This window comes from Corticium candelabrum, chromosome 6 (genome assembly GCF_963422355.1).
Source record: "Corticium candelabrum chromosome 6, ooCorCand1.1, whole genome shotgun sequence".
NCBI classification, from domain to species: Eukaryota; Metazoa; Porifera; class Homoscleromorpha; order Homosclerophorida; family Plakinidae; genus Corticium; species Corticium candelabrum.
In genome coordinates, this window is record NC_085090.1 from 136,597 (window position 1) to 160,015 (window position 23,419).

General features: G+C 41.6%; 1 protein-coding gene across 1 annotated transcript in view; it reads left to right on the forward strand.

Moving 5' to 3' along the window:
* The window catches only part of LOC134181462 (uncharacterized), a 33,678-nt gene extending 10,460 nt beyond the window's left edge, over nucleotides 1-23,218 (forward strand). The window contains exons 21-63 of the mRNA XM_062648735.1: nucleotides 312-395; nucleotides 459-558; nucleotides 728-1,035; nucleotides 1,633-1,758; nucleotides 2,053-2,307; nucleotides 2,408-2,536; nucleotides 2,594-2,719; nucleotides 2,892-3,278; nucleotides 3,335-3,463; nucleotides 6,969-7,097; nucleotides 7,160-7,543; nucleotides 7,600-8,115; nucleotides 8,175-8,303; nucleotides 8,615-8,866; nucleotides 9,785-9,913; nucleotides 9,971-10,228; nucleotides 10,426-10,554; nucleotides 10,654-10,782; nucleotides 10,847-11,104; nucleotides 11,269-11,397; nucleotides 11,458-11,586; nucleotides 11,646-11,774; nucleotides 12,273-12,515; nucleotides 12,576-12,698; nucleotides 12,757-12,849; nucleotides 15,954-16,175; nucleotides 16,275-16,400; nucleotides 16,456-16,581; nucleotides 17,410-17,526; nucleotides 17,603-17,731; nucleotides 17,794-18,294; nucleotides 18,436-18,891; nucleotides 18,962-19,606; nucleotides 20,275-20,916; nucleotides 20,976-21,107; nucleotides 21,185-21,313; nucleotides 21,369-21,497; nucleotides 21,557-21,685; nucleotides 21,771-22,020; nucleotides 22,081-22,211; nucleotides 22,272-22,380; nucleotides 22,439-22,544; nucleotides 22,630-23,218. Of these exons, the coding sequence (XP_062504719.1) occupies nucleotides 312-395; nucleotides 459-558; nucleotides 728-1,035; nucleotides 1,633-1,758; nucleotides 2,053-2,307; nucleotides 2,408-2,536; nucleotides 2,594-2,719; nucleotides 2,892-3,278; nucleotides 3,335-3,463; nucleotides 6,969-7,097; nucleotides 7,160-7,543; nucleotides 7,600-8,115; nucleotides 8,175-8,303; nucleotides 8,615-8,866; nucleotides 9,785-9,913; nucleotides 9,971-10,228; nucleotides 10,426-10,554; nucleotides 10,654-10,782; nucleotides 10,847-11,104; nucleotides 11,269-11,397; nucleotides 11,458-11,586; nucleotides 11,646-11,774; nucleotides 12,273-12,515; nucleotides 12,576-12,698; nucleotides 12,757-12,849; nucleotides 15,954-16,175; nucleotides 16,275-16,400; nucleotides 16,456-16,581; nucleotides 17,410-17,526; nucleotides 17,603-17,731; nucleotides 17,794-18,294; nucleotides 18,436-18,891; nucleotides 18,962-19,606; nucleotides 20,275-20,916; nucleotides 20,976-21,107; nucleotides 21,185-21,313; nucleotides 21,369-21,497; nucleotides 21,557-21,685; nucleotides 21,771-22,020; nucleotides 22,081-22,211; nucleotides 22,272-22,380; nucleotides 22,439-22,544; nucleotides 22,630-23,001 (9,254 nt within the window). The 3' untranslated portion in view covers nucleotides 23,002-23,218. The remainder of the gene's footprint in view (nucleotides 1-311; nucleotides 396-458; nucleotides 559-727; nucleotides 1,036-1,632; nucleotides 1,759-2,052; nucleotides 2,308-2,407; nucleotides 2,537-2,593; nucleotides 2,720-2,891; nucleotides 3,279-3,334; nucleotides 3,464-6,968; nucleotides 7,098-7,159; nucleotides 7,544-7,599; nucleotides 8,116-8,174; nucleotides 8,304-8,614; nucleotides 8,867-9,784; nucleotides 9,914-9,970; nucleotides 10,229-10,425; nucleotides 10,555-10,653; nucleotides 10,783-10,846; nucleotides 11,105-11,268; nucleotides 11,398-11,457; nucleotides 11,587-11,645; nucleotides 11,775-12,272; nucleotides 12,516-12,575; nucleotides 12,699-12,756; nucleotides 12,850-15,953; nucleotides 16,176-16,274; nucleotides 16,401-16,455; nucleotides 16,582-17,409; nucleotides 17,527-17,602; nucleotides 17,732-17,793; nucleotides 18,295-18,435; nucleotides 18,892-18,961; nucleotides 19,607-20,274; nucleotides 20,917-20,975; nucleotides 21,108-21,184; nucleotides 21,314-21,368; nucleotides 21,498-21,556; nucleotides 21,686-21,770; nucleotides 22,021-22,080; nucleotides 22,212-22,271; nucleotides 22,381-22,438; nucleotides 22,545-22,629) is intronic.
* The last annotated feature ends 201 nt before the right edge of the window (nucleotides 23,219-23,419 follow it).

Sequence of the window (23,419 nt, forward strand, 5' to 3'; positions counted from 1 at the left end):
CATGAGTAGCCTTGCTTGCAAGAGTTTATGCTTCTGCCATAACACAATAGTATGGCTGTTGCTGTACTAAAGACTATGTCTGCACCACTAAGCAAGTTAATGTAAATATTTGTTGCTAATTAATAGATTTAGTTGATCTCAAATCGTCATGTAAATTGAGTTTTATGCATGCAAGATTAGACTGCATGTTGTGTACATTGTTTCAAAGAGCAGTTACTGGCCTGTGAGTGAATGTGATGGGCAATCAAATGTGTGTAGTGAAGCTGTTGTTAGTTTCAGTTGTGAAAATGTTTAAATGTTGTTCTTTGTAGCAATCTCTCCAACGTTTGAGATTCCACAAAGGCAGGGTGGTTTCTTGAACAGAGCAGCTAATGTTATTCAATATCTTGGTCAAGGTACTTGTCTACATCACATATCTATAGTAGGTGGTTTTCAGTATGACACTTTTGTCTGTATAGATGTGAGCTCTTGTACGACAGTAAAAACTGAATACCAAGACGCCAGCACTTGTCTTGGGACAGCAGTTCCCAATGATATTGTCTATGTCTCAGAAAATAAGTACGACTGCTAGATTCTCATAGTGTGGATTTGAAGGAATGCAGTTGACTAAAAAATGTCTGTACTTGTTGCTTGGATTTGTGCGTAATTGTTGTGATGTGACATAATCTATTGAGTTGTTTGAACTTTAATTCTGACATAAATTCTGACTTCATGCATATTCTTGTAGCATTCGAGGTCAAAATGTTGATGACTTGAGGTCTTGGCGAGAAGTTGAGGGCAAAGTTATTGTTCTAACGGCCCAATGCACTTCTGTGACGGGATCTGTTCAGTTTTGTGTTACTTTTATGATCACAACTGAGATTAAATCTCCTGAACCTACGACATCCCCTCCACCTACAACTGCTGCACCAGATCCATGTGCTATGAACAATGGAGGCTGTTCAGACATATGTACAAGTGGCAGAGGAGGAACAGTTGCTGTCTGCTCGTGTTATGCTGGAGAGCAGCTGGCTGCTGATGGAAAAACTTGCGAAGGTTAGTTGCGGTGTTCAACTACTCAAGTCTATTTTGGTGATTTTCAAAGTCTAGAAATGTCAACAAATTTAGTGTATGAACATTGTGAGTATAGTATACCATATTTCCTAATTTAAATGCTACCGCGTTTATTGCTTTCAGCCTTCGTAAGGGTATGGCGTTTGTTTGGGGTGATGTTTATTGCTTTTAGCATCTGGCACATTTTACTCAATGTTTTCTTCTACTTTCATGCCTACCTAAACAAATACCAATACAGTACTTTTGCTCATCAATATACAAACTACAATAGGTATCCTTTCAGAATTTCTGATAACGCGGTGCTTATTCACAGGCAAAGGTTATTTGGGGGCAATGTTTAGACAAGGAAAGATGGTAGCTCAGGGTATTATGGATAACCTTAGCTTTTTTACAATTGTATGGCTTTGTTGGCTATTGCCTTTCATGAGACTGTGTGGAAAGTGTAGATATCATGTATTTATATTTTATACGAAATAAGATTATGTGTTGAATTGATTAGGTAAGGAAGTGTTTGTAAGCATAAGCCAGCAGCACTTACTGTTTGTTTCTGTGTTATTTGCTGACTACTGTTTGTTGTAGCATGTCCTACTGGAAAACATGGACTAAACTGCTCTAAGACTTGCTGCTGCACCAATGGTGGTTGCTCTCCTGTTGATGGTTTGTGCACCTGTGACACTGGATACATTGGAACATGCTGTGACATACGTAAGTCAAATGGGCAGTCAGTGTATAGAGTTATGCAGCCACAGCCACACATAATTGTTTATGCCATCAGCTTTAGGTCAATTTGTCTACCCTTTATGAATGTACTTCATACAATTTCTTTGAGAAATATGATATTTGTTTTATTTGTGTGCATGATGGTATGATAGGGTTGGTAAAACACATTTAGTAATTATATTTGAGCAAACTCAACATTGGTGGAGTAAAGTATTTCATTCTGTTGCTGTTTCTCTATTGAAACAAGATATCTAATTGTACATACTGTTCCCTGTTTAGCTTGTCCTAATGGTCGCTATGGTGATGGTTGTGGTAGTCTCTGTGATTGTGTGAACAGCATAAGTTGTGATCATGTGTTCGGAACTTGTAAATGCAGTGACGGCTACCAAGGAAATCGTTGTGATCAGCCATGTGACAGCAGCTGGGGTCCAGGGTGTGGTAATCCTTGTCAATGTCAAAATGGTGGTGTATGTCATCATGTGGATGGCAGTTGTTCCTGTCAGCCCGGATATGTTGGGACATATTGCAGTGATCGTAAGTGATTTACATAATGTAGCTGATTCCTTCCTGTCAAGATACGAATGTACAATTTGTTGCTATAGCTAAAATTGATGTTTTATGACTTTTTTTGCAGCATGTGACAGTATCCACTACGGAGATGGATGTAGCAAGACATGCACATGTGAGAATGGAGCCGAGTGTGATGATGTCACAGGAGATTGTGCTTGCATTCCGGGTTTTATGAATGCTAATTGCTCTGAAGGTAGCTTGTTGATATTGTTGCTGTTTGCATTCTGTGATGATTTTGCCCATTTTGTAGAATGTAAAGAGGGATTTTATGGAGACTGTCAGAAGAAGTGTACTTGCAAGAATGGAGCAGACTGTGACAAAGGGAATGGTACCTGTACATGCAAACCAGGCTTCAACGGCAACAACTGCCAGAATCGTAAGCAAAATCGATCAGCAGGAAAGTCACTGTGCAGTAAAGCCTTGAAGTTTCTTCATTTGAGAAGATGCTTAGTTTAGAACTGAATAATATATTTGAGTGCTTGAGTGACTTTCCTAGTGAGTATTTGTTTCTAGTGAACTGAACTTATTTGTTTGTGTTCTGTTTGCAGCATGCTCATCTACTACGTTTGGTTATCTCTGTGGAGGGACATGTACTTGTCACAATGGAGCAACTTGTGATTCAAGAACTGGACAGTGTCTTTGCTCTGCTGGCTGGGGAGGTGACGACTGCTTACAGCCTTGTCCAGCTAACAGATATGGCTCAAATTGCTCTCAAACATGTGACTGTCAAAATGGAGCAACATGCAACCATATTGATGGGGCGTGTTCATGTGCTCCAGGCTGGCGTGGAGCTGACTGTTCTATGCCTTGTTTGTATCCTATGTTTGGTGGTGATTGCTCTCAGACTTGTTCCTGTAAGAATGGTGCTGCTTGCAACCACATCACTGGCGGATGCACGTGTACACCTGGATACACAGCTGTTGACTGCTCTCAAAGTATTCACTTACTTGACTGTATCTGTTACCCTGTGACAACATTGCATTGTTTGTAGAATGTCCATCTGGTAAATACGGCCAGAACTGTAACCAGGACTGCTTGTGCATGAATGGTGCGTTGTGTAACCATGTCAATGGTTCCTGTACTTGCAAAGATGGATGGATGGGAACAACCTGCGACACTAGTACGTGACTGTGTTGTGTGTGTGTGTGTGTCTGTGTCTGTGTCTGTGTGTCTGTGTGTGTTGTGTTCTTCTGCTGTATCAACTGATAGTCTTACATTTTCAGAATATACTCTTTTGTAACATTCATATGTCTACATATCAGCTATTGATTGCACGTGTTAGGACGATTTCACTACCTCTAAAACTGTAGATTTTCATGTTCATAAGGTTACAGTAGGGCACTGACTGATGAAGGCTCTGTATCGAACAAGGAGATCCCAGAAACTTGTCAGTAGGTTTACTTAAGATGTAACCAACAAAACCTAATAAACTGAGAGCAATGAATAAATAGTAGTACCCAGTTTACATGACCATGCATAGCGAGTCAACTTCCATACTTGGCACATTTTGAGTAGGTGACATTTATTCTAGTCTATGGGCCAGCCTAGGAAAAGTTCTGTAAAAGCAGAGTTACGTTTCCTTCCTCATCCAACAAAGGTTTATCACCTTAGATCAAATGAAAATAAGCATAGAAATAGAATTTTGAATGTTGCAACATGAAAAAAGGTCACAAGTTGTCCAATTTGACGACAGAAAGTGGCCGGTTGCTACGCATGCGTAGTAACTTCGTGACGACGCAACATCTGGGGTTTTCCTAATGCGGAAGAGCTGCTGAAGGCAATGGAGAGTGTTTACGAAGACTTTGAAGATTGAGACTTAGCTAGTTTAGACACGGAATACCAGCAGTACACTTTAGATGGTTTTACCTTGCCTATGAAGCACCCTGCACTAGATTTCAGTGTATGTCTGTGCAACCTGCCAGGTAAATCATGTCCACAAGACCAAGAGTTGATCGAGTTTTCCCTTGTATCTTGGAGGACTTTTCTTCACACAACAAGTTTACGCGGTGATTCTAGAATGGCTGGTTTGAATGCGAGCGAGCCACGTGGCGTGTTCCACCGTCGATGTTACCAAACCTGTACTTCGAAGTTTCATCTGGCTAGAGTTTCTGAGCGAAGATTAGGTCAGTCTGATTTAAGTTCTATGAACCCTGCGTTTTGTAGTAGTGTTTACAAGCTCGAACATAGCAGCAGATCTGTCTAGTGACCAGACCTCTGCAGCTCCACCCACAGCTCCGCCCAGAAGCAGTAGAAGTACCGCAGCAGCAGCAGCAGCGGCAGCAGCAAGAGGGTTTACGGGGAAATGTCTCTTCTGTAAGGCTGTCGACAAAAAGGTTGGAGACAATACTGGCAAACGCAGAAAGGTAGGAAAGTTAAGTAGATGCATGACTAAGGAAGCTGCCGAAGCAATACATAGATCTGCAGAAATTTACAACGACGAGGACATGCTGCTTCTAACTCGTGTCTCTAAAGACTTTGTTGCTTTGGAAATTCAGTACCACCGATCCTGCTACTCAGAATACACCCATAAGAAGAAACTGACTGCAGCACAGAAAGTTGCATCAGGTGTAGCAGAACAAGGTGACAAGGGCACCATTTATGCGTAGCTTTCACTAGTCTTGCTGAGGTTGTTGAAGAGCAAATCATCCATCACCATGGAGTAATAAGTCTGTCGGGTGTGAGGTTGATGTATGAGCGTACTTTGATGGATTTGGATTCAGATATCCAACCTGGTCAGTACCGTAGTGAAAGGTTAAAGCGTCGTCTCGAGAACCATTTTGGTGACCGGTTAGAGTTTGGGAAGTCTAGCCATCGCAAAATCAAGTCTGGTGGCTTTCTTGTGTATGCTTCTGACATCTCCCGTGCTCGCCTTATAGAGTTTTACGATATGCGTCTTTCTCAAACAGAGGATGAAGATGATTCTTCAGCTGCAGATATTGATATAGATTGTACTGCGCCAAGAGATTTGCAAACAGATGTTGCGGGTGCGTTCCACACAGCCGCCTGTCTGAGGAACGTCATGTTAGATATCCCCTCTAGTCCATGGCCACCAGGACCACTAGATCTCGAAAATTCGGACGTCGTTTGATCGGTTCCTGCCGCCTTGTTCAACTTTCTTGCTTGGCTTGTCATAGGTAAGCACTGACTCCGTAGGTTGATGCTTTCATCTAAGGTCCATTTGTTGACATTTTTCTAGGTCCTGAAGAGAGTGAAAATGAATTATCATGTGCTTTCTCTTCTCATCTCACTGTTACTTCACCTTACCATAAACGCCGTATATTGTCCATAGCTCAAGATATTATTTTTGCTTTACGAATGGAAGAGTTAAGCCACCGAAACACCTGCCTTTGCCAGTCACTGTTCATCATTTGACTGGCAGCACTCAGCTTGTACAACTACTAAATCGTTTTGGCCATGCTATTAGCGTATCTCAGCTTCAGCGGCTGGAAACAGCTATTGCACAAAATAAGTTGTCAAGAAACTCCCAACTCTCTTCAAATATCATCCCAAATGTCCCAGCTGTGTTTTGTTGGGACAAAATGATATCATGGAAGAGACACGTACCGGAGCTGGAACCACCCATTGCACTAATGGAATAGTTATACAATGATCTTCTCGCAATTGCGACGTAGCCATACCGTTGCCAAAAGGGCCATCAAAGCCTACTAGGGAGCGTACACTGCACCCTTCGCCTGTGGAGCTTGATCACTACAATGCGGGTCGAAGAATAGGCCCTACTTCGACTGAGATAGATATCGCGGCACTGGATAGTGCTCACTGTTTGTCGACTCACATTGCAGAATCGATGCGCCACGACATGACTTGGATTCTTTGCCGATTAGCAACAGAGGAAGAGATTGAAACCGCGTTTGGTACATCTCAAGAAAGCCAACTGGTGCCTTCATGGACAGATTTCAATAGTGCTGTATCTAGAGATGTTCCTTGTCGTTCAGTAGTAGGATATTGTCCTGTAGTAAACGAAGCCCCTACTAAGCTGGACATGGTCTACACAGTAATTCGCAAGTCACTGGCAATGGCAGATGAGCTTGATCAAAATGACGTGATCATGATGCTGAAGAGACCGGTACCCGGCCATCATGATGACTAACTAGACGAGCGGATCTAGCTAATTATCGGAGGGCTTTCAAGATTACCTAATTTCCTATTTACGAGCTCGTTTAAATTTTGCTTGTTTCTGTTTCTCTTCGTTTTGCCTCTGCTTTGTTGGGTATCTGCTGTCACGAGTAGTGTTGCACATGCGCATATTATGATAGAACGGTTCTCCTTGTTCGTTTATTTAGCTGTCTGCCTGTCCATCTGTTCATATGCTCTACACGGTACTGCTGTTGTTATGCTGTTTCTGGTGTTGTTATCATGATCAGTAGAAGAAAGGCAAAAATCTGAAATGCTTGGTGTTTGTACGCTGCGTGTAACGTTGCCTGTACGTATCTGCATAGCAGTTTAGGCATTCGCCGAAGTGTTCTACATCGCAAATTGCTTATTGTAATGTTTATGCATAATTCTAACCTATGCATAGTGTTTATGCATAATTCTAAGAGCAGAGAACTTATTAATAGTGTAGAGTTGTTTACTTTTGTAATTGCTGATTGTCTTTTATGTTACAGAGTGCCCCAGTGGTACATTTGGTTACTATTGTGGTGAGATCTGTCAGTGTCAGAATGGTGCACGCTGTAACCATGTAACTGGCGGCTGTACATGTGCACCTGGATATCGTGGACAGCTTTGTGAAAATGGTAATGTGTGTAGCATCTGTTTGACATTACACAACTTGATAATTCTTAATTAATTATTTTAGAATGCGCAGAAGGATTTTATGGTCAGAATTGCAATCAGAATTGTCAATGCAAAAATATGGCGGACTGTCATCATGTTGATGGCACGTGTACTTGCACACCTGGGTATATTGACATTGACTGTTCATCAGAATGTCGTGACAACTTTTATGGTGACGGCTGTGCATTACCTTGCAATTGTCAGAATGGAGCGAGTTGTCATCATGTAGATGGTGCTTGCACTTGCACTCCTGGGTATCAAGGGAACAACTGTAGTCAACAGTGTGGTCCACGATTTTATGGGGATGGTTGTACCAAAGCTTGTGATTGTTTCAACGGTGACTGTGATCATATTACAGGACACTGCAGGTGTCATGCCGGTTTTGAAGGATCAAACTGCAACACGGGTAAGCATTTATTTTCTCACTTTGTGTTTATGTTTGTTGCTTATCAATGTGTGCAGGTTGTAACTCTACTTTCTTTGGTCCTGGATGTACATCAGCATGCACTTGTGAAAATGGAGCAGCGTGTAATGCTAAAACTGGAGCATGCAACTGCACTGCTGGATTCACTGGTCCTACATGCTCTACTAAGTGTAAAGCTGGAACGCATGGTGCAGATTGCAAATTTAACTGTACTTGTGTCAATGGAGGTGTGTGTGATCCTGTCTCTGGAGATTGTGACTGTCCTAATGGATTTACTGGACCAAACTGTGAAGATGTATGCATGGGAGGTTTTTATGGAAAGGAGTGCAGTATGAGCTGTTTATGTCAGAATGAAGCCTTATGTAACAAATCTAATGGACTCTGCACTTGCACTGCTGGATATCGTGGAGTTCATTGCGGTGATATGTGCACAACTAGTTTATACGGACTCGGTTGCGGGCAAAGGTGTCAATGTCAAAACGGTGCAGCATGTGATCACGTAACAGGCAAGTGTACATGTTCGCAAGGATACGTTGGAGTACATTGTGAAAATGGTAGGTATAAGTGATGTGGTTCACATGTCTTGTGAGGTCATGTGTATTGGTTGTCATAGAGTGTCCTGATGGTTTCTATGGGCAAAACTGCAAGAGCAACTGTACGTGTCAGAATGGAGCTGATTGTAATCACAGAAATGGGTCATGCACATGTACTGAAGGATGGAGAGGGAGAGATTGTCAAGAACGTGAGTTTGTTGTAGATTGATTGTTGTACTACAGTAGAGAATCTGTGTGAGCCTCAGAGGTCGTATTATAACTCATAACAGCACTTGAACATAAAACAGTCTGCATATTACAATTAATAATGTAACTCATGTTGTCTGTCGAATACCCAGCTTGCAATTATAGTCAATCTTACTGTGGACCATTTGTGTACTGTTTACTGCTCATGTTAAGCAGCATTTCAATTTGCATTCCAGTTTGTAAATCACAAGTCATTATTAATGTTATGTTTGTGTGTTTAGCTCTACTTATGAACTGGTGTTTGTATTTGTAGCTTGTCCAGCTGGTTCTTATGGGCTGCAGTGCTCTGAAACTTGTCAGTGTGTGAATGGAAAGTGTGATCACATTGATGGATCTTGTTCATGTGACAATGGCTGGCGTGGTGTATTGTGTGACCAGCCGTGCATTGGAACATATGGGAAAGACTGTAAGGAGATGTGTCAGTGTATGAATGGGGCAACATGTGACCATGTAACTGGAGCATGCACGTGTGCACCTGGATATAGAGGAACCACTTGTGATGCAAGTAAGTGTTTGAATTTTTGTTTGACAATTAAAGTGCAGAAAATACATTATAAACAGGACGTGTCATCTGCTTGTGTTTTTACTGATTGACCCAGTAGGAATTTTTTTGTAAAAAAAGGAGAACGTGTGATTTTAATTCATTTAGGAAACGTTGCATAGCATGTACAACGCGTATATGCATAGCAGTGTGCTTACACCAGTATGTGTGGAAATATTGAATTTTGGTGACAACACATTGAAGTGTACGAATGATCTGAAACATCATTTGTGTAGTATTAAGGTATTTGAGCAGATATACGTGGCTAGATTGCTTGCAAAGATTTGATTGTGCAAGGTTATGATGACAGATGATGCAATGATCAATTATAAATTCTCTCTATAGGTCATGCCAATTTATTGTCTATTGCTGTGCACATTACTAGTTTATTATTATGCCTTTTTGGCAATAAACATCAACAGAAACTACGTGATGATAATTCGAGCTTCTGAGACTGAACCATATATTGCTCCTGTTACTGTTGAGCTGTCAGACGTATGAAATGCTGGCCAGCAATACTCTATTGTTTAAAGTGGCACACCTTACTGTATCGAGGTTTATGTTTATAGTTCACACAAGCTGCATGTGCTTTTTGTGCTCTTGACAGTTTTGTGGATTAATTAAGTCTGAGATAGTAAGCTAACACAGACTACAAACCTATTGATCATTCTGGTGACTTGCAGCAGACAAAGGATTGAGCAGTCAACAGTATGAGTTCAATAAGCTAATGAGATTCCTTTCCATTGGTTGTCTTACATTACATCTACTTTGTAACTGCTTTGTAACGATCATGTATTACATTTTTGCCTAATTGTATTTATTGTTTTTTGTTACTATGTATCTATGTACTCTATTGGATTTTGAGGATTTTTTGTTGTTCAGTGTGTCTTGTTGGAAAGTTTGGCCAAGACTGCACTTCTATTTGCCAATGTCAAAACAACGCCAGTTGCCACCATGTCAATGGAAGTTGTACTTGTACAGCTGGATACATTGGTCTTACATGTTCAAATGGTTAGGGAAAAGTTTGTAATGTGTTAGCAAGTGTGAGACTTCTTTTTTGGTTTTCAGCTTGTCCAACTGGATTTTATGGTCAAAGTTGCACTCGGCCATGTGAGTGTGTTAATGGTGGCATGTGCCATCATGTGGATGGTAGCTGTGACTGTCCAGCTGGCTACACTGGTCGGTACTGCCAAGATCAGTGCCAAGCTGGCAAATATGGGATTGACTGCAATAGTAACTGCGAGTGTCAGAATCAAGCTTCCTGTAGCATTGTTGATGGTCGTTGCACTTGCACAGCTGGATTTACAGGAAGAGTGTGTGATAAAGGTAAATTTCTTATCTCAGTTCTTGTTTTTGTTTCTTTGTTTCTATTTTGGTATTGTTTTGTGCTTATTTATGGCACATGTAGTACAAGGGCTTGAGTTTGTATGTTTTTCTCTACATAAACTTGTTTATTTGATTTGGTGGTTGTGTTTGTCACGAAATGAAGTGTACAGCGTACTTAACTTGTATGTGTTTTGTAGCTTGTTTGGAGGGAACGTATGGAGTGGATTGTAAGCAAAACTGCACTTGCCAAAACGGAGCAGTCTGTGACAAGAAAAATGGAAATTGTGACTGTGCAGCTGGGTATGAGGGAAATGACTGTGAAAATGGTAATTACTGAATGCTTTCAAGTCGTATAAGTCTTTTTGCAATAATGATTTGTGTGATGTCTTGCATGACTAACCAAGTTTTGTTTGTATGTGCTACAGAATGTTCATCTGGAAAGTATGGTGATGACTGCAGTGGCACATGTAGTTGTCAGAATGGTGCCGACTGTGACCATGTAACTGGTCAATGTACTTGCACTCCTGGATATCAAGGAAAGTTATGTGGAAATGGTGAGGCTAGACAATGTTTGAGCTGTTGTGAAAGATTGTGGTAGTTCTAATTTTTGGTTTGTAGAATGCACGACTGGTTTCTTTGGTCAAGATTGTGCTGAGACTTGTCAGTGTCAGAATGGAGCTGCTTGCTCGCACATTAGTGGATCGTGCTCATGTCCAGCAGGCTATATGGGAGTGATATGCAATGATAGTTGTTTACCACGGACATTTGGAGAGTTCTGCAAGGAGCAGTGCCTGTGTCAGAATGGAGCAATTTGTGATGCAACTGATGGAAGTTGCACTTGCAGTCATGGTTATCGTGGAGTACACTGTAGTCAGAGTAAGTGGACAAGCAGTGACATATAGCTACCTGAAGGTTGAATACAGACACCATATTATACCATGATTTTCAGACAGACATGAGATTAACGTCGATGTTTTTGTAGTGAAATGCAGTTGCTTCATGCTGCTGTGTGTTAACTTACTGTCTGCTTTATTTTGTAGCTTGTCCACTTGGCTACTTTGGACGTAATTGTGCCGAGATGTGTGAGTGCAAAAATGGAGCAGACTGTGACCATGTGTCTGGTAATTGTACTTGCTCTGCTGGATATGAAGGAAGAATCTGTGATCAAAGTGAGAGTTATTGTTGTACATATTTTCGTGGCTCGTGTTGTAGTGAATGTATGGCAATAGAATGTCCAACCGGCACGTATGGTCTCAACTGTGGGTCAGTATGTGTTTGCCAGAATGGAGGCACTTGTCATCATGTGGATGGCAGCTGTACATGTCCTGCTGGATTTATTGGAGAACGTTGTGAACAAAGTGACATGAAATGCTGTGCTACTTATGCCGCTGTAGTTAGTGTTTGTCTATTTACACAGCCTGCCCAGCAAATACATTCGGTGTGGACTGCAAGTTTGTGTGCCTTTGCCAAAATCATGGTCAGTGTGATCATGTTGATGGCTCATGCACTTGTGCTGCTGGCTGGACTGGTCCAACTTGTGAACAAGGTATGTTGTGCAATGCAATAAATATTTGATAATGTGAATGTACATACCTACAAGGTCCAGTTGAGTCTTTCCTATTAAGTAAACAGAATTGAAAAACACTGGCACTGACATGTGTGTTTGCTGCTGAAACTAAATGCTAAGAGACCCTCTTGATGACCTAGTTTGAGCTACATTGATCTGTCAAACTACTGTAGATTTGATGATGTTTTGTTTGCTGGGCACTTGTTATCTGAAACATGTTATGTCATTGATATAGTTGTACACAATGTAGTTGACAGGTCCTGCCATTATGCTATTTTGCATAATTTTTCTAACTGGAGCAGCAGCTTGGATTTCTTACTTAAGTTTGCAGCAAAGTTGAAGCTGCTACTAAGTTAGATGTGATTGTTGTCTATTTATGCTTTCTTTGTAAGGTTTATGAAAGCTGTAGACCTTAGCAATATTTGTATTCTGTAACTCTTTGTAACTCTTTGTAACTATTATATTATTGTGTTTCAGATGTGAATGAATGTGTTCTTGGTACACATGGCTGTAATGGCACTTGTGAAAATCTTGTTGGAGGTTATCAATGTTCATGTATTGGTGGATATACGCTGGCATCTGATGGCCGACAGTGTAATGATATCGATGAGTGTTTGCAAAAGCCTTGTGTCTACCGGTGTGTAAATTTGCCTGGAAGCTTTTCTTGTAAGTGTCCAGATGGATTCTTACTAAATTCCAAAGACAGCAGATCTTGTGATGGTATTTATGGCTGTTAATGAACAATGTAGTATTTCTTTATTGATTGCCATGATTGAGTAGATATTGATGAGTGTCAGTTGAACAATGGAGGATGCTCTGATTTTTGTCAAAACAGAATTGGTAACGTTAGTATATGCTACTGCCAGAACAACGAACAACTGATTAATCAATTTAATTGTGGACGTAAGAATGGTTGCTGTTTTATTTCATCAGTAGATAGTGACACTAATCTTTTGTATAGCACTTCCAGCTGGTCCATGCGTGACAAACAATGGTGGGTGTGAACACCTTTGCTTTGATCTGTTTGGTTCTGTTTTGTGTGACTGCTTTATTGGTAAGTGCTTCGTTTAGAGATTTGGCTAATGTGAAATACGTTTGGTATCTTCCTAACATTTCACAAATTTATGCGTGTGGGTGGGTGTGGGTATGTGTGGGTGGTGGTGGGTGTATGTGTGGGTGGTGGTGGGTGTTTGTGTGGGTGTGTGGTGGGTGTTTGTGTGGGTGTGTGGTGGGGGTGTAGCTCAATCATGAGCTAGTCCTATACGGTGAGTATAGACATTTGGGACTATTAGGTCACAAGTTCGAATGCGGGATGAACACAGGCATAATTTTCCTGGCCAAGAAACTCACACACAATTGCCTTTCTCAACTCAGGAGTAGAAATGAGTGCCTGGTCTTTGACTGGGATGGACAGACTTCTGGATTTGGCAGACTTCTAGCTTTGGCAAAGAACATCATGTAGTATTCGAGTACTTGTGGACTTTACGTCCAGTCTCAAAGCTGCGCCAAAGTTACTGCCCTTAGATGCTATGGCCAAGTGCCAAGGGGTACGGTCACCATGGTCGAAAACTCCGAGGCCCAACTTAGAAATGCGTAGGGGTTATACCTTAGGGAGTTCACATTAAGAAATACACAGTCTTGCGTCTTCATTCCTTGCGTCCAAAAAACATTTGACATTTGACATTATTTTCTGCGTTTGTGTAGTTAGCCCATGCATCTTCATCGATGACGTATTTACTTATGGCTTCCGCTACTAGTCTCAAGTAGCCAGCCCCTCCCCCTTTGCAGCACGAAACTATTTCGCTATGATGTTTGAAGAAGAAGCGCTTTGCTTCGTTATTGTAAAGAGGATGTTGTACATCCCACAGACAGTGGTAGCTCCTCACACGTTCTACGAGAGTTTTGGTTGCTTCGTGTGCTATTGTTACATATTGATTTCAATGTGTGCATGAATGCAAGATGCAAAAATCGGAGGCAAGAAATAGAACTCGTTCTATATCTTGTGTCAAAGCGTTGCTAACGTGAACCAGGCTTTAGGATAACCATGCATTTGTCTATTTGTGCACAATACTTTCATGTAAATGGACAGTCTGTCTATCAGACACTGTCCTTTGTATCTTTTGTTGTTTGACTGACTGGTGGCTAAACTTAGCTGCTATGATCAGTCTACCAAACAACCATAGAATTTATGTTCGAACAGGTCCCGTATACTCATACAGTGCGACCCATATAACAGAGCTATCTCAGGTTCAACCACGCACACGTATTCCTATCATGACAGAGCTTTGCCCCACATTGTAGCTTCAGTTGAACAGAAGCCCTCAGTATCTGATCGGCACATGGGGCCCCAGTTGTTACTGCCTCTTATGCCGCAAACTCAAGAAGGGGACACATACAAGACTTCCTCACAGAAGTATTGCAATGTGTAAGTGCAAAGACTCTGTACCAACTGCTTCCAGAGATACCAAGGGTTCTGCGCTAAAGGTATTTAACCAGTCATACAAACATGGATGTCGATGGTACGTACGTACTGCCTAGACTAGCTACGTACATCAGTTACTGTGCTTGAATATTTCTAAGACATGTACGTTATGCGCAAACCGCTATTGCAACAAACTAGTACGATACGCAATTGTAATTACAGCATGCAGATGCCCATAGCATAGGAGAGAGATTGATCTGTGTGAGAGCAGGGAAAGCTGCCAGTTAGCACCCAGTGACAATAAGAAGCACTTCTTGACCATTGTAGCTTCACCTACGTACACAGAGAGAGAGAGAGATCTGAGAACACTGCTAGTAGGAATGAGCCAAATTATTTTTTCAGACATTTTGAACCATATTCCTACACAGCTTTAGTTAATTAAGAGTTACTATTTTCATGTAACGTAGCAATACACTTAATTACGTAATTACTATGGTGTTACACACTGTATACCACAATACTGTACACATGCATGTACTGCTTTGAATTCACCATGTGTATTACGTGTATTACTGCAGTGTACACATTACACGGCTAAACATCTTCAAGTTAGAGCCTCTACACGTATGTTACACATATTGTCTGAATGATTGTCCACTAATTCACGAAAACACATGCAATATCTAGATGGCGCGTAGCAGCACTGCCCTGACACCACAAGTTACACCCAAATCTGGCTGCCATCTGTCATGAGTCCTGCTCGATAGCCTTGATACGGCGGTAGTTTGCATGGTGCTGGCGGGACCTGATGGCTTAGGGAAGTGCACACGCGACCGAAGCAACTCTTCTACTCTGCGTTCATGCAGATAAAGAGACGAAAATCAGTTGGGCAAAATGTAGGGAGCAAAAGAATGTCGCTTACTTTGACGGCTAACAACAAAGTACGTATTATCAGCCCACGAAAACTCATACCCAGCAAGGCCCAACGCAACCGATTCCTCATCAAAATGTATGTGCTAACGACAGTCTTGCACATGCTTTACAACAAATGCCAATAACTCTGACCTTGTACGACTACATCGCGAGTCAAAATGACCGGAAACCGCCATGATCATCGTCACTTTGACCTCGTCCTGCATCTCCAAACAAGAGAAGATTCCACCTTGACAAGAAGTTCTGCAGAAAGCAATAGTGCAGGCACATCCAAGAACCAAGTAGATTGGATTCGCTCCGCTCTATATGTTGGGCAAAATACAAATAGTCGAAGCTACCGGTGAACGATCGTCATATTTGACCGTTGTGCTCAGCTTCCTGCAAGCGTATCTAGATCTCTCTAAGGTTGGAAAGCACGCAAAAACACAGAGAATAGATCAGTTATCAACACTACCTTGTAAGACGAGCTGAGGTCAAAGACTTACTAGACTGTGCGTTGATGTTTCGAGGTTGTCATGCAAGCTATCGATACGCCCTACAGATGTTCAGATTATCCGGGACATCTCGCGAACTTAACTTCCCCCGTTGTTTGGTAGACTGTGATTGAATGAAGTAGTTTTGACTTTCCGTATTTACAATGATATAAGGTCTTCAAAAGGAAGGATGGGTTCAGTATATGTCAGGCGATACAGAAATACTTAAAGAAAATGTTACAAAAGATGTTTTGTTGCGTGTTAGTATTGTACGCTTTTAGCAATTACTATAAATATACAAGTTTAATGTTGTGTTTATGATCATTGTAGGTTATGACCTTGTTCCAGACAATGATACTCACTGTGTAGACAGAGACGAATGTCAGATTAACAATGGCAATTGTGAGCAGCAGTGTATTAACACTGTTGGTGGTTATGAATGTGCTTGTGGAGATGAGTTTTTTCCTGACCCTCGTAATCCAAGCAGTTGCATTGACAAGAATGAGTGTTATTTCAGCAATGGCGGTTGCGCTCATTTTTGCACTAACGAAGGTAGGAAAATTTGATTAAATATTGATTGTGTTTGCTACAGGTTCAATGTATTATTTTATAATTTTATGAATGTTTTAACTTAATAGTTTACTGTTTTAGCTCCTGGGTATGAATGCTCGTGCCGAAGTGGGTTTGAAGTAAGCCCAGATGATCGTCATGTTTGTGTTGACATCGACGAATGTGCTTCCAATACAACTGATTGTGAACAGCTTTGTATCAACACAGGTTACATCAGTTTACATGAACTTATATGGAACTACGATAGTTGTTTCTTGTGTAGCGGGAAGTTTTGTTTGTGGTTGCAAGCCAGGTTATAGTGTTGACAAGAATGATTCAAGAAAATGTGTAGATGTCAATGAGTGTCTGATTAATAATGGTGGTTGTCAGCAAGAATGCATCAACAATGGTACGTAATGTGTAGATCTATGTGTGGCACTATGTAGGTAGACCTGCAATTACAGAGAAGCCTGTTCTAAGTGACCACACAGGAGTGGGGGGGGGGGCTGGAATTATGGTTGCTTATGACAGGTGGTCCGTTTAGTAAAGACATCATTTTGCAACCACATGCCAGATCCTGTACTGTATATGGCATGTTCCAAGTGCTACACTCATAATGTCTTTTGATATCTGCCAGAGTTGAGATTTCTTTCTCAGACAGCTGAATGACTTTCACCTGTCAACCACTTTCAAGACATGAAGAGAACAGCATACTTCTACATATGAATAGGATTGCACAATGAGATGAATTTGTGTGAAATAGCAAAACTCAGTCAGATGACATCTTTTGGGGGCAATATTTAAATGTTTTGGTGGACCAAAATGTATTTTAAGGTGGCTTAGAGCAGGTTTTATGTGCTGCCGGGACTTTGGATTAGTGGCCGTGGGTTGTGTGGCAGGTGGTTGTACAGTGAGGAATATTGGAGAACGTTGTCCATTCCAAAAAATGTTTTTGTGAGAATAGGTGGTCGTTAGTACATATTATTGTTAAAATTTTGAGTGTTGTGTGTCATTGTACACATGTAACATTTTTGTGCAGTGTGCATAAGAACTAAAGGATCTTCAGACTTGAGAAAAAAGGTTTCTATCTTCAGAAGTAGTTAGCTCTAATGTCCCTAATTTTTATGGATTTTGTGATGGTGCTAACTGAAATTGTTTTTTAGTAGTTGTGTAGGAACTGTAATGATGATCTACTATTTAATAGGTAGTGGTGGTAACCGTTATTGTTTGTTTTTAGTTGGTAGCTTTGTGTGTGCTTGCTCTCCTGGTTATATGAGAACGAGTAGTGGTTGTATTGAAACTGATGAATGCAGCAACAACAATGGAGGTTGTGAACAATTGTGCATTAATTTGCGTAAGTTTTGTTGGTTCTGATATTTATTTATCTATTTATTTATTTGCTATATTTAATTGTGTACCTTCTTATTCAGCTGGTCGTTACACGTGTCACTGTAATGCTGGATATGAAATATCACCTTTGGATTCCTCAAAATGTCAAGATCGTGATGAGTGTTCTGATGGCCATCGAGGAGGCTGTGATCACTTGTGCACCAATACAAGTTAGTCATTTCTTTTTGTTTGTTTTGTGTGAAAGATATTGTGGTAATGTTATTTCTGATAGTTGGCAGCTACATTTGTGGATGTAGAGATGGGTACTTTATTAATCCTATGGACACCAATGAATGCATTGATGAAGACGAATGTAAAGTTAACAATGGAGCTTGCTCACATTCTTGTCACAACATTCACGGCAATTACAGTTGCTACTGCCCTCTAAATTTGGAGCTATCAGGAGATTTACGAACATGTGTTCAAAGGGATCTATGTGGAATAGAGAATGGAGGATGTCAGCAACTATGTAGTCTTGTTAATGGGCAGGTTCAGTGTGAATGTAAAGCTGGATTTGCAGTTGACTCAAGTAATTCTTCACTTTGTGTTGATGTGGATGAATGTGCTGTCAACAATGGAGGCTGCTTCCATAATTGCTCTAATTCTGCTGGCAACTTCAGCTGCTCTTGCTTGCCAGGCTATGTAGTTGATCCACAGGACCCTCTTTTTTGTCTGGATGTGGACGAATGTGCAACAAACAATGGTGGATGCCACCAAAATTGCTCAAACTACAGTAAGTTGTCTTGTCAGTTGACTGCCTTGATATGACTCTGTTGCAGTAGTTTTACTGAAATAACCAAAAACTAGCAAATCAGTTTGTGTAAGCTATTGACTAAACATATCACTAAACTTGTTCTTTGTGTTCATTTCATAGTTGGTGGATACAAATGCTTTTGCAACAGTGGATACATCGAAGTTCTTCTAGATTCATCTCGTTGTGTAGAGGACCCTTGCCTAAGTGCCAACTGCGAACATGAATGTCACGTAACTGCAAACAATACAGCAGAATGTGTCTGTTTCCCTAGCTATGCTGTCATACCATCACGACCAACTGAATGTGCAGTTGCTGACCCTTGCTCTATCATAATGCAGACCAGCAGTAAGTGTGGACAACAGTGTATCAATCTCCCTCCTGGAGAAGGTTATCTATGCACATGTCCAGCAGCAGGCTTCACACTTAGTGATGATCAAAGGACGTGTGTTCCATGTCCTGACGGCAGTTATGGCTCTGATTGCCAGTTGTTATGCGACTGTGACCATGGCAGTTGTGATCCTGCAACGGGATTTTGCGACTGTGATGCTGGCTATCAGGGTTCTTCATGCAATGAAAGTAAGGATACATTAATTATTCAGACGTCAAAATGACCAGACTTGAATTTTGATGTTTGCTTTTGCTTTAGCTTGTTTTAATGGATTCTATGGCAAGTCTTGCAGGATCCCATGTACTTGTCGAAATAATGCCATATGCAATATATTCAATGGAAGTTGCTATTGCTCACCTGGATGGATGGGTCTTGACTGTGGTTTGATGTGTCCTGAGGGGCAGTATGGCCAAGACTGTCAGTTTCAATGCTTATGTCAAAATGGAGCAACATGTTACCATATTGACGGTTTGTGTCAGTGTGCAGATGGCTATACAGGAGACATTTGTGATACACCGTGTCCTGAAGGCAAATGGGGACCATACTGTATCAACAACTGTACTTGTCAGAATGGAGCAACTTGCTTAGGTGACACAGGCAGTTGTTTGTGTCTGCCAGGCTATGTTGGGACAAGCTGTGAAATGCAATGCCCAACAGGAAAGTATGGAAAAGACTGCAATGAAGACTGTTCTTGTATGAATGGAGCCATGTGTAATCATATGAATGGAAGCTGTACTTGCACTCCTGGTTACATTGGATCAGACTGTGGACAACAGTGTTCCGATGGTAACTATGGTGTTGGCTGTTTGTCGGTTTGTCGGTGTCAGAATGGTGCAATGTGTAATCACAGTACAGGACAATGTACTTGCGATATTGGATGGCAAGGGACAATCTGCAACGAATGTAAGTTTGTGTCTGTTTGTTTGTCTGCATGTGTGTCTGTACATACAATTGTGTGTGCATGGTCAATTGGACGAACAATGGTATTTGAGCTGTATTGAATTATTACCTTACTAGCTAGGGGTGACTATGACTAGCTATGAGCACATGGTGTTTTTGCAGGCAAATTTACATTTTAGTTAGCAAGAGGCAACTCTTGTGATAAAAACGCTGCAATATCATCATGCACACTCACAAGAGTATGCTATCGATTCATTACCCATTAGGACAGCAAGTGGTTACAGGTATCTTGGACTTATCGCTGATCTGGGTGTCCACCCAACAGTATCCCAGGCAGTACATAGTGTCCAGTATATGGTACAAGTAACGTATGTTGATTTACTCATTTGTCACCAGTGTTTGCCAGATCTAATCTGTGTGCACAGTATATTTCCATGACCATCTTCTAAAACAGTGCGGTGGCTTGATTGAAATCTAATTACATATAGACATGTAGTCATTTTCGTGCTGCACATGCTAGGCATCTTAAAACATGAATTGAGCTTATTTTGTTTGTCGTTTAGTTGTACTTTGCTTGATGACATGCTCTACAACATAGTCTTGAGATTCTTTAGTAGCATTCATGTCAAATGTATCTTGGCATTGGTTGTATATTTTTTGGACTTGTGTAGCTTGCAGTGAGAGCAACACTTGGGGACAGAATTGTGCTAATCCATGTCAGTGTGTCAATGGAGATTGTAGCCCATATGATGGTAGCTGTTCGTGTAGTTCTGGGTATTTGGGCATGTTGTGTGATCAGCAGTGTCCTGATGGCACCTTTGGTAACAGCTGCCAGTCTAATTGTTCATGCCAAAATGGAGCAACCTGTGATCACGTTAGTGGGATGTGCCATTGTACAGCTGGTTGGCACGGATCGAGTTGTGAGCTGGTGTGTCCTCATCTGACATTTGGTCCAAATTGTAATCAACAGTGCCAGTGTTTTAATGGTGCGCAGTGCCTTCCTGTGGATGGAAAGTGTGTGTGTGCTCCTGGTTATCAGGGAGATAGTTGCTTAGATCAGTGTGATTCTGCACATTTTGGTCAAGATTGCCTTGGGCTGTGTGGCTGTCTCAATGGCGCCACATGTAGCCATGTTGACGGGTCATGCTCGTGCAGTCCTGGATGGATGGGTTTACAGTGTGATAAACCATGTTTAGACGGCTTATATGGTGACAGCTGTAACTTCACCTGTGACTGTGTAAATGGTATTTGTGATCACATCACTGGAACTTGCTTCTGTGATCCTGGCTACGTTGGGCTGTCTTGTAACACCGGTAAAACATTTTGTAACTAGTAATGATACATAGTGTTTGTAATAAAGTTGTGCTTGCAGTATGTCCTTCCTTTACGTTTGGTTCTAACTGCTCCCAGGCATGTGACTGTTCAGCTAATTCCGTTTCATGTGACAAAGTATCCGGAAGCTGTAACTGTGGACCAGGTTACCAAGGGTCACGCTGTGAAAACTGTACGTAATGATTTATTATGCTATGCATAACATATACGTTTCATGTACTTTTACTGAAATACGTTTGTGTTCTCCAGTGTGCCCTCAAAATACGTATGGTGATTTATGCAGTCAGACATGTTCTTGTCAAAATGGAGCCGCCTGTCATCATGCGACTGGTGAATGTAGCTGTACAGCAGGATGGATGGGAATCAACTGTAGTGACCGTAAGGAATTATTGTCGTCTTTGAAATGCAGCAACGTTATCTCACTTATTTGCAGCGTGTGGTTCTACTCTATTTGGAGTGGACTGTGGCATGGCTTGCCAGTGTCAAAACGGTGCGACTTGTGATCGCTTCACTGGCAACTGTTCTTGTCTTCCAGGTTTCACTGGCAGAACTTGCGAAAACAGTAAGTTGCTTAATACTACAACTGGACACTCTCGTTTACTGTTACTTGATTGTTGCCAGCGTGTCCTTCTGGTACGTATGGTGCAGGATGCGCAATGACTTGCCAGTGCCAGAACAACGCTTTATGTGAGGCCGTCGATGGCAGTTGCAACTGTGAACCTGGATGGACTGGCACCTTCTGTGATACCGGTATGTATGTACGCACGCACGAACACTCGCTTTTTGTGTCGATGTTTGTACAGTTCGTGTGTGTTACGTATATTTTGTATGATAGAGTGTCCAGATGGAAAGTACGGCTCCTACTGCTTGATGAATTGTACATGTTTGAATGGTGGGGCATGTGAGAAGGAACGCGGAATGTGCTCTTGCCTTCCAGAATACACAGGTACCGATTGTGAGACGCGACTGCCTACCACTCCTGTTCCCACGACTCCACCACCGACTCCTGCCGCACCCACCTGCCCACCGTCGCATTGTCAAAACGGTGGCTCGTGTGCTATTCAACTCGGTTCTCCCATCTGCACGTACGCTCATTGCGTAATCCAAGTTGTTCACTGCTTGACGTTTCATTGTATTTGTTATAGTTGCACGCCTTTTTGGACTGGCGATCGGTGTCTACAGCCTCGTTCTATTCCTGCCGACTGCTTGACCAAATCGACTGCCGAAGAGATAAATCTGTGCATTCTAAACGCAGATCCGCCGGGAGAACTTAAAGGTGACATTAGAAGACATTTTGGTGTAATTAGGTTGGTCATTGTTGGTGAACGTTGTGCAGGTGGTGGTGATGCACTCACGTCTAACCAGAAGGTTTCCATCGGCGTTGGCATACTTGTTCCGCTAATCGTCGCTCTCGTCGTTGCGGTGATTCTTTACTGTTGCTACAAGTGAGTATAATTCTTGGTTTGTCTCTTTTCGAAGTTTCTTCAATCGCTCTAACTGCAGGAGGAAATATAAAAAATACGGAGACTTTGTGTATGAAAGTGACATGGTATTTCAGAATCCTACCTACGGTGAACTACCTGCTCTTAGACGGCACACCAAACGCCAGGTATATAGCTTTAGATATACAGTAGCACTAACTTTGGTGATTGGCAAACAAAGTTATGTAATTGTTGTTTGTTGCTATACTGTAGCATGATGGGGCGAACTTTGACAATCCAGTATACAGCGACTTCAGTGATATGCCAAACAATGATCGTCGTCGAGGAACAGGAGGCTACGAGCAACCTTTCCAGCCGGAAGCTGTTGCACGTAATCCATTCTACGATACGCTGAAAGGAAAGAGCAGCCACCTGTATGACAGTCCAGAGACAGCATCTCCCTACGACAATACGACGGGCACGGGCAGAAGGCGCAGTAACGAAAACGATTATGACGATCCGACGGCTTTTGTTTTTAACCCGTATGACAACTCTAGTATCCGCAGTCAGGCAGGTGGCGGGAATGTGAATATCTACGACAATCCTGAGGGTGTCGGAGCTGGATTGTACGAAGAACTTCCGTAACTATAATGTGCTCGTTGCCGCGCTTTGACCTAGACTTGACGTGTAAAGGTGCATTGTGTTTTAGTAGATATTTAGACTGCATGGCGGCTCGAATCTAATAGGATAGTCTTTCTTTCTACATAAACGTTCATGGATTGCTGGTATTTTTCTAAGATGAATGTGTTGTTAATTGTCTTGTTATACGCTTTAGATACATATATATATCACGTTTGCAATACTTGGCGGCTTGACGAGTAGAGATTGCGAAATAGGTTGGAAGGAAATCTAATGCGACTTGTGTATCACATCGCACTGTTTTCTACTAGTACAGTACATACCTTTATCCATTTTCAAAAGATTGTATTGACGATGTCATACAAGACCGGAGCTAAGCATGCACTTTAGTTAAATGTTTGAATTGCTATACATAAGTGACAAC